The sequence below is a fragment of the Convolutriloba macropyga genome, chromosome 6 (assembly GCF_964194025.1).
Source record: "Convolutriloba macropyga chromosome 6, txConMacr16.3, whole genome shotgun sequence".
In the NCBI taxonomy this organism is placed as follows: Eukaryota; Metazoa; Xenacoelomorpha; order Acoela; family Convolutidae; genus Convolutriloba; species Convolutriloba macropyga.
In genome coordinates, this window is record NC_134473.1 from 72408193 (window position 1) to 72421757 (window position 13565).

At 35.0% G+C, this 13565-nt stretch overlaps 1 protein-coding gene across 1 annotated transcript in view; it reads left to right on the plus strand.

Annotated features, from left to right (window-relative positions):
* LOC142341192 (general transcription factor IIE subunit 1-like) overlaps positions 1 to 13268 on the plus strand; it is a 28605-nt gene extending 15337 nt beyond the window's left edge. The window contains exons 2-5 of the mRNA XM_075392106.1: positions 1601 to 1849; positions 7939 to 8240; positions 8468 to 8884; positions 12955 to 13268. Of these exons, the coding sequence (XP_075248221.1) occupies positions 1601 to 1849; positions 7939 to 8240; positions 8468 to 8884; positions 12955 to 13181 (1195 nt within the window). The 3' untranslated portion in view covers positions 13182 to 13268. The remainder of the gene's footprint in view (positions 1 to 1600; positions 1850 to 7938; positions 8241 to 8467; positions 8885 to 12954) is intronic.
* Positions 13269 to 13565: the final 297 nt, after the last annotated feature.

Sequence of the window (13565 nt, forward strand, 5' to 3'; positions counted from 1 at the left end):
TAGAACTGTTCGTATTTTGCTCAAGACTTCGGCTACAAGAACAGCTATTTTTTCAGTTTGTGGCGGCAGTTCAATGTTGGTTTGCGGTTTTAAGTTTTTCGCTGCAGTAGAGTATTTACTCTCATTTATCTTTCTTGAAGCCTCTGTTAGCTTCTGCTGATAGGCCAGACAACCGCGATAAACTGTCGCATGAGCACCGCCACAGTTAGAACACTTAGCGTTGTCTTTTTGAACAGTGCATTCTTTAACACTGTGCTCCTTCGAGCAGCGAAGACATCGAGTAGCATTTGAAGCATTGCATTACATGGGGTGGTTCACGGCTTGCTTCACATCGGTATAGCTGCCAACCTATTTTGACACCATGTTTCTGAGCTGCACTAACATGGTTATTGGAATCAGTTATGACTCGAATCAATTTTGTTGGTTGGCCAGTTGCTCGACTTGTTAATCGTGTAACTTTGTTGACATTCATTGCATTGTTGTTTAGGAGTTCAACTTTTATCTCATCAACACTAATGCTGTGATGGACATTTACAATTACGAAACTGGGTTTGGTTTTGGCTTCGGAAGCGTGTTTCTGGCATTCACAGTGGTATTTGGAAAAGCTTGAGTTAGGTTTACGGTTAGCATTAGGCATTCTCTAGAAGCGAGGTCCTCAGGTTGAATTAAAAAAATCGGTATTGTTCTTCAACTCTCTTATGTGCTTTATTTTGACCACTGGAAAGTTCGATCTGATTGCTCTTGCAAACTGTATTTGTGGTGGCCTTGGATCAATAGAAACAACAATAGGTCTAACGTTGGTGATTGGAATTTGTGCTTGTTTTCTGAACCTTTTTCTTTTACTTCGCACTTCATTAAAATCGCTTTCATCTTGTGTTGTTTCGTCGGCTGTCATTCTGGCTTCAGATAGAAGCCTTTCAATTTGGCTCATTTTAAAACTTAGCCTCAAAGAGCCTTTTTCAGCCTTTTTCTTTTACTTCGCACTTCATTAAAATCGCTTTCATCTTGTGCTGTTTCGTCGGCTGTCATTCTGGCTTCAGATAGAAGCCTTTCAATTTGGCTCATTTTAAAACTCAGCCTCAAAGAGGCTCTGACTTCTCGAAAAATTCTCTGATAAGACTTAATTTGGCCAAGTTTTTTTCCGTTTAAAGAGTTGATTAAAAGTAAAGTGCCAAGTTTGGTAGTGCTAGGCAAGTAAAACTTTAAGAATGAGGATTTAGGCGCTTTAAGATTGAGGGCTATTGCTTAGCAGAGCGACGAAGATAAGAATTTGAAACAACTTTTAAAGCGTAAAGACTAAGTGAAAAAAGCCGATTAAAAGTCAGGATTTTAAAAAGCAACTTTTAGTGAAAAATCGGAACATTATGTACGAACACACATTTTCGAGCATCCTTGTTTAAGTTAATTGTCATTTCTCACGCGGTAGAATGTGTAGATAATAGTGCCTAAAACAAGAGGCGTTATTCCGAAAAAACTAAATTATACTAAACTATCTCAGTACTATATTTGCTGTGGTGTAGTTATTTAATTAGAGCGTATGTGCTGTTTCTAGCCATAAAAGATGCATGATGTGTTAGGATATTTATGGTTTTCAGTTTAGAATAGAGACTACACTAGACGGGAAAAGTGTGCGCCAGTTGTACTACTACATTAACTACAAAGCATTTGTCAATGTTGTCAAGTACAAACTCCACCAGATACAGAAGAGGATCGAGTCTCAGGAGAGAGACGACTCGTGCAAGGCAGTATACAAATGTAGCAATGATGCCTGCAGCAGAACGTACACTGAGTTTGACATTGACAAGCTGGCTGATTTGTCTTCTATTGATTTCGCTACTGGCGAAGCCAGGTATGTATTGGTTTCCCAATTAGCAAATTGATTACGTCACAACTTGGTTGTTTGTTTTCTGTTCATAATCCTAGTTATTTGGCAGTTTTCATTGTATAACATTTGGATACAAGTTTTCAAAAAATTTTTGATTGAATAACTTGATTTGATTTGAATTTAATTGAATAACTAAGAAATTTGACTCAATTGCAAGATCGAATTAGAAGCCCGAATTTGTGGGTCGTGTCTGATGAAATGGAAGACACGATTGTGGGGTTTTGCTCTTCTGGTCAAGAGCCATGATTCAAATGCGCGAGACCTAAGTTGTCTGAATGGTTTTTTAATAGCCGCTCAGCGATAGCTGGGGCTATTATTGGCCTTCTCTTGGTTTTTACGACTCGAAGAGGAGTATTGGTTTTCTCTCGGTCTTTTTACGACTCGAAGAGGAGTATTGGGTATTGGTTTTCTCTCGGTCTTTTTTTTTTACAGGAAGTACTATTTGTTCAGGCGGCGTTTTGACCTAATAGTGAAAGCGAGTAAAATTGCGGTGTGAACTAGTTTTTTCTGAGTGAGAGAAGTTTTTTCTTCATGCGCTGCGTTCAGTGAATGACTTTTTGACTTTGAAAAGAGTTTTTGAGAGATTGACGCATATAGATGACAGTTTTTAGCCGTATTTTTCGTCCATTTGGCCTACTTTTTGAAATTGTAACTTGATTTTTTGTAGAAGTAAATTTTGTTCGATACTGCATAAAAATCCAACCATCTTAAATCGATGCCACAATGTTTTTGAGAGCTTGATAATGCGTTTCAAATGGAAAATTGGCCCATTTTTCTCAATTTTTTTTACCATTTTTGTTTTGTTTTCGTTAATTGCTTCATTTTTGGCTTTTTATGCGGTTTTTATTTTACCAAATTAGTACATATGTCAATATCTTTTTGATAATTCCTGAATTGGATGCCGCTTTGTGACGTGAGGTGTTTTTGTTTTATACAATTGTACACATACTAATCCAATTTTGGCGGTTTTTGTCAAAGTTTTCAAGTTTTTGTTTGTATTTTGAATTTATTTACCATTAAAAGTCTTTTGGTGCACCAACGTTGGTTTTGGTTTCGTTTTGTTGCTAATTTATTTGTTTTTGGCAACAACTCTTTAAAATTCAGTGAAAATTTTTATCCCATAATTTGAACATTTTTTTTTGCAAATTGTTCTACTGTTTCGCAATTGCGCTCTTTTCACGTCTTACTGAGACAAGAGGATGGTTATGTAATGTTGTTAAACCTCGATTGCTTATTAACAAACAAAACCATGTTTTCATTTTGAATTTTAATTAGATCTTCCGATTTTCTTTTGATTTTTCAGAAATTGAGAATTATTTTTTTCCATCTGTTTCATAATATCTGTATTCTCCCTATTCTAGCATGTTTATTTTTACCATTTTCCTATGAATTATAGTTTTATTTGCCCTGCCTGCTTGTATTATTTTGAAAATAATTGATTTGAACTAATTTTTTTTGTAATTTTCCTTCGAATTTTTTGTTTGGTTTGAATTAATATTTTTTGTCATTCTCTTTTGAAGTTTTTTTCCAACATAAGGTACTGAGTTTTTTGCTACCTTCACTTTTACAATTTTTGAGCAACTCGTTTTTGCGAATTTTCTTAGGGCTTAGTTTTGGTAAAAATACGAATTTTTGCGTCTGAATATTGTTCTGTCTCTTTATTCTTTTTCATTATTTATTTCGATTTGATTAATTTTTTGTTCATTATTTAGTTTTATTGCGTTCATTGTGATTTAAAGCGACAACTATTGTTTACAGTTAAAGCGTCAAAGTTTATTCAGTTACCAATTGATTTCTGTTTTAAATTTTAAAATTGTTTCGGTTGAGAGTTTACGGAAATTTATAAACTTTGTAACAACTTTCGGCCATTTCTTGCACTATTCAACTTTTTTTTACAAACTGTTTTTGGGAGCCTAACATGTCTTGATTTTTGCTGCTCAGGTACAATGACGTTTTCAATTGCGTAGAAACAATTGGATTGTTTTATATACAGGAATAAAATTTTCAGTTTAGTTGGTTTTATGTGCTATCTTCATTTTTTTGACGGAATTTTTTCTGTTGTTAGTAGTCACATTATTAGACAACAGTTGATTTGAAAGTTAATTCTCTCATGAAGACGACTCTTCGAGTCGTTTCCGGAATTCTTCCGGCTATGTTTTTTTTTACAGGAAGTAGATTTGTTCACGCGGCATTTTGACCTAAAAGCAAAAGTGAGAAAAGCTGTCTCGGTGAACAGATTTTTGCTAAGCGAGAGAAGTTTTTTGATCATGCGCTCCGTTTAGTGAATGACTTTTTGACTTTGAAAAGTAGTTTTTGACTGAATGACACATATAGATAACCGTTTTAGCCGTTTTTTTGGACTAAGTGGCCCAATTTTTTTTTGCTTTTAATTTGGTTTCTTATAGAAATAAAGTTTATTCGATACTATATTCAAATGTCAACCTCGGAAATTGATTCCAGTGTTTTGCAGAACCTGAAAATGCGTTTCAAGTTGAAAATTGGCACATATTTCTTGATTTTTTAGTTAATTCTTGGCTTTTTTTCTATTAATTTCTTCATTTTTGGATCTTTTAACCCTCTGTTTGTCAAAAATCAGTTAATGGGGCAACTTCTTTTTGATAATTCATATACTCAAGGCCTCTTTCTACCTCGATCTAATTTTGTTTTATAAAATTTACATGTGCTAATCCGATTTTGGTAGCTTTTTTCCGATTTTCTTCAGTTTTTTTGTTTGTATTTTGGTTGTAATTGGTAGAAATAGTCTTTTTGTGCAACATCAGGGACTTTAATTTCGTTTCAATAAAAATTCAATCATTTTTTGGCGTTAAGTTTTTGAAAAACAGTTAAAACTTTTTCATAAATGCAGTCTTAAAAGTTTTTTGACCATTTTTTTGCAAAATGTTTCAATTTTTCGTATTTATGAATTCTGCTTTTTCCTACTTTTTGTTCTCTTCAGTAGAATAGATCTTCGTATCGGATGATTAGTAATCTGTTATATGTCTTGAATGCTGAACAATGAAATGTATTCGTTTTTCTTGAAATTTTTATTGATTTTTAACTTTCAAATATCAAGAATGTGTTTTTTGTTACGGTGTTCCTTACATTGTGCCCATATTCTTCACATTCTAGTTAGTATCTTGCTATCTTTGTCCTGGCACCTACATTTATTTTCGGTATATTGATTTTTTTAGTTGTTAAAAATGAATGATTTCAGCTTTTTCGTCATTTTTCGTCAGCTTTTTCGTCAAGGTTTTCGTCATTTCTTTGGTTTGCATTTGATTTCATTCAACATAAGGCAGTACTGAGAGTTTGATAGCAAGCTTTTCCACAATTTCCACTTAAGACTATTTACTGCAACTTTCTTCCGGCCTTGGTATTTAAACGATTTTTTGCCTTTGAATATTCTTCTGCTGCTTATGTCTTTTCTATGATCAATTTAATTTTTGAATCACTATGCAATCATATTGTCTAGCATATGTACATCAAGGAACAAGTGTGTGTTGTTTTTGTCTTAATTGCAGTGATTAGAAGTGTAATTATAGGTGTTTTCGGATTCTTAAAATTGAGCTTTGTTTTGAAAAGATTTAACTTAGTTTCTAAGATTATTATCTGCCGTTTGCTTTCGCGATCTTTTCCAGATTAGAATCATGAATTATTTGAGAGCAATTGATAACCTTGTCAGCTTTTTCAGTCGATATTGTTTTGACCTCTTTAATTATTTCGGTTTTTTAACGTTACCAAACGTTTTCAATGATATAAAATTTTGCTGCTTTTTGTTTCTCTTGGTGACAGTGGTTTAAGTTTCACCATATTTTAGAGCAGACCTGGAGAGGTAGTGAGTTAATGGTTTAAAACAAAAGGTAGTGGCTTCTGCTGCAATTACGGTTTTGTTAGTGAAGTTTTGACGCTTCGAGTCGCTTCCGGAATTCTTCCGGCTATGTTTTTTTTACAATTCAAAAAAATTGTTTTGAGCACAACGAAACAGAAAATGGAGCGAAAAAGGGAGTCGTTTTGCGGCCTGAATTTTTTTTGCTCTAATTTTAAAGTAGAGTGAGAAAAAAGCGTTTGAACAAAAATTCACATTCTAACTATTGGTTTTTTGTGCACATGCGGCAATTTCACTTTTGTTTTTATTGTTTTTAATAGCCGCCCTCATCTTCTCAGCCGGCTATTATAGTGCTCCTATTTTTACAACCCAAGAATTGGATTGTATTGATGCTCTGTCGTTTTTTCATTTTAAGATGTTTTCACACTTTTCATGACTTTGGGCTTTCAGAACGGGATAAACAGGTAAAGCTCAGCGGGCATCAACTTTCATTAGAGGCCCTTAGACGCGTTTAATAGTCTTTCAATTGCTTAGAGTGGCGAAGCTACTGGGAAGGCCGTAATTCAAGGTTAAAAGGTCATTTTTAAGAGTTTTCGAGCCCAAATTGTTCAAATTTTTTGCGTTTTTTCGCCATTTTTCGAATTTTTTGCAAGACCAGTCTAAAATTGAGTTTTGTAAACGTTGATAAAGGTCTTTTCCAAGGCATAATTATTTTCTATGACCGTTTTAAGAGCTATATGTTTTGGTACTCCAAATATAAACACGCAATTTTATACTAATTTTTACAATTTAAAAAGTTTTAATAAGTATTTTAAATTTTTTTGTCATATTTTGAGCTTTTTCAGCCTAGGTTTCAAGAAACCTGATTCAGGTTTTGATAATAGGTTACTGCATAGTTTCTAGTGTTAATGGAATGGTTTTTGAACATTTTAACATCACGAGTTTTTGCAATTTTTTGATAAAACTTGCAAGTTTTTTTTGAAAGTTGTCATTTTTTAGGTTTTTCAATCATCAAAGGCCACAGAATTTCCTCTACGGTTTAATACTAAGTTACTGCATAGTTTCTAGTGAAAATGAATAAGTAGCTGCACATTTTTCTAGAAAAAATGGATTGGTTATCAATTTTTTAATAACATGAGTTTTTGTAATATTTTGATAAAAAATTAATTTTTTTCATCAATTAATCAAAATATAACATATCAGCCTTCAGTCAAAATACGAGTTTTTTGGTCTGTCTTTTTTACTGTTTTTTCTAGACTGCAGATCGGCGAAGCTCTTGCGGCTATTTTCTGTCAATCTGCCAGCTATGTTTTAAATGAGCTATCACAGAAAAAAATCCACAAATGATATTTTATTATAGCTGCAAAGCTGTAAGCTGAGCGTAGCTATATTGCGGTGCTCTTGGTTTTCTTTCGTCGTCTGACGCTCTTTTTTCGTTTTACATTTGTTCACACAGCAAAGCTGAAAAAGTCAAATTTTCTGAATTACTTCTTCCTCTCACTAACGGCATTTACGCGCGTGACGTCATTTCTCACTCGCTTTAGCAAAAGTTTTTAGGTTATTTGCGTGATTAGATTTTTATCATACGTGACTTACCTAACTCAATAAAATGACTTTTGCACTTTGAAACTTAGGTTTAATTTGAATTTGTTTAAGGTCAAGGGAATTCATATGTGCAGTAAAGTTCCCTAATAAGAGGCTTCTGTGGAATGAATTTTAACAAGCTTTATTGATTTATCGCTGAATGTTTTTAGCCTAGTTTTTTGAGCGGCGTCGATTTTTTTTCCATTTAGATCTGTATCTGTTTCTATCTCTATTATATGGCATGCAGGTCTATTCTTTCGCAGCTATTCCGGCAATCTGCCGGCTATGTTTGTTGAGTAAGAGCTTGTAAGTTGTCTCTGATTAGCCTTAGCGAAGCAACATAATTTGAGTGTGCTGATGCAAAAGATAGGATAAAGGTTTAAGATTTTACCCGTAGTTTTTTATTGAACCGAAAGATGAGCCGTTAGACAACTTTGAGTTCTTATGATGGCTCTTAAATGAAGACTGGCGGTTGTTGATACGCTTCGTTCTTAATATGTTTTTCAATAAACAAGTCAAATTCTGAGATGGTATATTTTGGATCCTATCAAAAGATAATCAACAGTTTAGACTATAGAACGAATGGTAGTTAATGGAAACCCTCCATCAGAAGCTGTTGTACTTATTGGGATTTGAATCGCAGGCTGGTATGCACCTTCTGTGGACGCGATGTTGTGGAGATGGAAGCAAAAGCCAACGACGCTCGGCAGGTACTCATAAAGTTCAACAAACAAATGGAACCGATTTACGCAATATTACGAGACGTGGAACAATACACACTGTCTCAGGAGATACTGGAGCCGAAGTTGGAGGGAGAGGATAGTAATGATTCCCTGGCACCCAACGGAGCAAGCGCCAGCGGGGCACAAGGTGCCACTGAAGGTGGGAATCGAGTCATCACAGTCGACCTGGGCGCCGATGTCAACTTTGATCCGGCTGATAAAAGTATGAATCAAAGTAACTGGTTTCCCTTAATATCTGAAATAATAATTCTGTGGTCAATATGTTTCGTTATCTTTAATGAGATGATTGAAAGAAAAGGATCCTTGGATAGGCATGCTGCGGAAAGGCTCATGAGAAATCTCATTTCTTATCTGATCAAAAGAAAGTTTGAACTTATCAATAAAAGAACTATTGACAGTTCTGATGTTTATAATGATTGAATTATTTAGCTCCTAAAGAGATGCCAAGCTGGATGTCCAGTACGAGTATTGGCTCCAACTCATACATAGACAGACCTCCTGTCAAGGACACTCCAGCTAACCAGAACAAACCAGCCTCATCAAATGAACTCTACATACAGAGACAGCCTAGGGCGTCAGCTAACAGTGCTAGCAATCCACAGTCGTCAGTTTTCGATGAAGATCATATCAAGAAGACCCTTATGCACCATGAGAACAAAACAATGTCGCATGTGAATTTGTCAGCTGTTGTCACTCACAAACAGAAAAGCAATCAGGCGTTGATTAATAACGTAGATGTGAACAAAGGCGACAGTCGGTCACGTGACAATAGTGACTCATCCGATAGTGAATCGGACTCTAATCAGGGAAATGATGGAAAAAGTAGCTCCAATGTTGATACTGCAGGTATGGTACGGTTTCGACCTCGTTCTCGTAATTGTTGCGACCTGATCCTCAAAACTATACTGCATCGGTTTTTTATCAATAAGCGATAGAGCCCAAAAGATGTTTCGCAAAAGAGATCGAGAAAATTATCGTTTGAAATATCGTGAGAGTGGAATTTTGTCATTTGGAGGGTTACTAGAGTTTTTCCTCTCAAATTATTTTTCTTGAAATTTTAAATGCAACTTTCTGCAAATGGATGATAACTATTATTTTCACGCGGAATAAACTGGGGGTGGCTAAGCTCTGCTGGCTAATGCCTCCTCTAAATGAAATAACTTCTGGTGCAGTTTGCAATGAAACTTTAGTGGATGTCAGTGAAACATAAATTCAGATAACGCAAGGATGCTAATTTTATCCAGTCTACTCATATAACGGCAGACTGCCGGAGAAAAAAATAAATGGATAAAATGTTGATTGAAAGCTTCATCGCTCCCAAAAAGCAAAATTTTCTGGGAAAAGATTCTGCTACAAAATTTACATTGTCTTGTAGCTGATCCTATTGAAGAATATATGACGTTGCATACTTCTCAGTAGTGAAAAAAGAATTTTCTCTTTGATCGTAAAAATCCTACCGTCTGGAAGTAATTGCAACAAATAGCTGGCTTTGATCGAGTTTTACTCGTAAAGTAATTTTTCCTCAAAATTCGTCCGCAATTCTGAAAGTTGTGCAATAATTGCCGTCATACAACTGCTATTGTTTACGCTCTGCTTTTAATTCACTTCAATTGTTGCTTTTTGTACGTTTTCTTTTACACAACTTACAATATTCACCGTTGGTTCCGGACTTGCATCACACACTGTTTCAACAGAATGTTTCGAATTCGTTAAAGAGTTAAGCAGAATAGTGTATATGGTGCAAATTAAAAATGATATAAAAATCCTGTGTTTAAGTCAGTGTGTTAGGTTATCGGAGTTCATTAGAGCGAATGCTACTGTGTATTAGTGCTTAACTCAATAGTCTTCTGTTTGGAACCTGAACCTCAGTATAACTCTGGCGTCAAACTAAGACTGCAGACCAACTTTTAACACTTTTTGACGCTTAGAGAAAAGATTATTAATTGCTTTGTAGCAGTTACATTAGTCCTATGGACTTCATACAATTTTTCGCGTGACCGATTTTTCGTCTGACCCATTTGATTTTTCTGCTCAGCAGCGGGATACAGGTAACGCTCGTAGGACATTAAAATCTCTAAGACCCTTGCGCCTAACCAGTCTAAGAATGCGATTCAGCAAATTTGTTTGAGGCATTCTTGTTGTGAAGGGCAGTTTTTAATCTTGAGAGTTAGACCCCCCACTCACCCCCCTACTCACACTCACGCGTCCGCCACCATGTCCACCCGCCTCCACCTTGTGGTTTGGACCCCCTTCTCAACCAGACCTCCCAATCAGTTAACCCCCCTCCCAATGCTTTCATCTCTGAGCCCCAAGGGGTACAACCGAAGCTCACTGCTCGCCGGTCGTTTGAGAGGAATTAGCCGGACGTTAGTTGGCTATGTTCTTTTGTTTCAATCACAACGTTGCTTAAGTGTTTAGATTTTTTCGGTAATCTGGTAGCTTTCGAAATAGGAAAGTCTCTATTTCCCTTCATTTTTTTTGTTGCCAAGAAGGATTCATATTTACGAATTGCTGCCCGAATTGTTAAGGTTTTTCTAATCTATTCAATAACTGTTCACAGCAGCAATAGAAATGAATTGGAAGACGTTATTTTTTATCATAGACATAAGTACAATTCTTCGTTGCAGTTATTTTGGGTTTTAGCTGGAGCGGCACTACCCATTGATAATGAAAACTGATTGTGAAAAAATTAATGGAAACTTTTTCGTGGAACAGTAGGTTAATAGTCGCCAAGCAATGGTCAGGTTATAAATGGTTTCTTACTATCCAAAAGAATTAGATTGTTTTGGTGCGCTATCTTTTTCTTATGATCTGTTCACTTTTTTGTGTGCTGATACTAGTGACACTGAAGTATTTAAAGGGTAGGTCGCACAAGGGTAGGGAAAAAGCGAGTTGGTTGATGGCTTCAGTTCTGAGATGGAATTGTTTTTTTCCATGCGGCAATCTTGACTTCTCTGAATGTTTTTTTTCTCTGAAGTGCTTTTTATATTTCCGCACGTGTTCTAAGTCTTTTTATGACGTAGACGCTATACGTTGACATAAAGTGTTGATTAATTTTGATATTCTTACTTTCCTGTTTCCACATTTAGGCTCATCGGCTGCTACTGTTATATAAATCGCTTCATGTCATAGCTTATGGCTTCTATGACTTGATACATTTTTTTCCAAAAAATGGCAAATTTTGCCTGTATTCAATCAATCTTGTGCATTTTGTTGTCCTATCAATTTTTTCATCAATGATTGGTGTAATTAGTTGTTATTGAGGCAATAATTAATGTTCTAGTTCTTAGCTGGTGTTTTCTATTCTTTTCTGACTATTCGTTTTCAAATAGTATTTACGAGTTTTTGATCTGCCTGTTACATATTTTTTGTCTTATCAATTTGTTTATTAGTAATAGGTCCGATTAGTTGATAATGAGGAATGAGTGCGTCCAGTTGTTAGCCTGAGTTAGTAGTTTTGGTTTTTTGTGACTATAGATTACTTAAAATTTATTTAGTGGATTTTTGAGTTCTGCCCGTTTCTGGATTTTCGAATTTTACTCGTTTGGTGTCCTGGGCCCCTTTTTGACCTAAGGGGTATCTTAAGAGGTTAAGAATTTCAGTTTGTCGGTGTTTTTGCCTTGAGGAAACTAATTTTTGAAAGGATTTGATTTTGCCATATTTTAGTTTGGTTTTGCCCATTTTTTGCTTTGTCTGTAATTGATTTCGGCAAGCTTGTTTGGTTTTTTAAATATAAGGATACGTTGTAGCGATAGTTATATCATCTGTTGTAATTAATCTTTGAGGGAAATCAGAGCGCTAGTTTTTAGAGAAAGAATCGTTTTTTTTTTATTTGTGTTCGTTTAATTTTGCGCTTTTAGGCTCCTTTTCTTTGTTTACTGTCAAAGTCTGGTATTGCTGGAACAATAATGATGTTCAGGTCATTAATTATTTTAATACTTTGGATTGTTTTTTGGTACTGGTCCTGCTGTCTTTTAGACTACTTGGTCTTCCCTATTTTTGTTACTGCCGTTTAATCACTTGCCAAGACGTTAGTTGGGTTTTTCGTTGAGGTGTCCAACTCAGACAACTGATTTGTGTATGTAACGTCATTCATAACTCTTTTGGTGGTAGTTTATGGGTCATTTGATAAACTTTTTGGTCATACTTGACTTTAAAAAGACTAAAAAAAAATTGCACTGACTTAACTTTGCACTCACTCACTAAATCTAAGTTTAGGACTTAAATATATATTTTATTAATATTAATATATTTTATTATATGTAGTCAATTGTATTTAAAGCTGATAGCGGGGAGGAAATAAAATTCACCAAAAATGGTTGTCACTTTTTGGGTTCCACTTTTGCATTTTTACTGGGAGTTCTTTTTTGGATGATATGCAAATCAATATTTGTCCTATAGAAAAATTTAAGCTTCAATCAGAGGACAATCCTAGTTGCTGTTAAACATGGTTACCGTTTCTTTTGTGATAAATCAACTTAAGTTATTTCTGTGAGGCAATTAGTTTCAGTATATTATAAATTGCACTCGATCGAAGTTCGAATTATTTTTTGTAGTCTTGTGTCTTTTTCGTGCAAAATTTTTGGTTGACTAATTTTGTTCCAGAATATTTAGAGATGAAAAATCGAAGCTCATTTTGATATGGAATTTTAAAAACGAATGTCTTTCAACCAATTTAGCCTTGTAATTTTCTCGTTTGGACAGCAGCTATTTATTTTCAGTTGGAGTTTATATGATATGACATTTTTGAGTGGAATTTTTAACTCTTGCTTCGATTTTTGATTGATTTAAATTGGTCGCTATGAGAATTTAAGCCGCTGAGTTAATTCGCGGCAGATTAGTGCTGAAAGTGTAATCAATAGTCCTATGAAATCGGTATTATTTTGCAGATCTTGTTATGATCCTAACTGTTCTAGGCAATAATTACGACGACGATGATGAGATTATGACGTCAGAGGATGAAAACGATAAAGCAGATGACGATAATGACGAGGAGGATGAAATTGATATAGTAACAGTGAACGGAGTTGACGTTGCCTTCAATGATGTAACAGAAGAGCAGATTGCTCAGATGACAGCCCAGGAAAAGGAGGTTTTCGCTAAAGTTGGACAAAAACGTTTTTCAGCATTTGCCGATTATTGATACCTTCAATTTCTCTACAATGTTCTGTTGTGCTATTATTTATGCTGATTTGTTTGCTTTCGTAAAATAATTCTTTTTGATGTCAAATTTTTGACTGAATTGTTAATAGCCGCCCTCATCTTCTCAGCCGGCTATTATAGCGCTCCTATTTTTTTTTTACAATTCAAAGAATTTGAATTGTATTGGGGCGCTGTCTTTTTTTTTAAGATCTGTTCACACATTTTCATGATTTTTGAAGTCAAATTGGAGTAGTGATTTTGGTCACGCCGAAACAGGAAATGGAGCGAAAAAGCGAGTGGTTTTGCGGCGTGAAATTTTTTCGCTCTAATTTTAAAGTAGAGTGAGAATACGGTGTTTGAACAAAAATTCGCTTTATCGATAGTG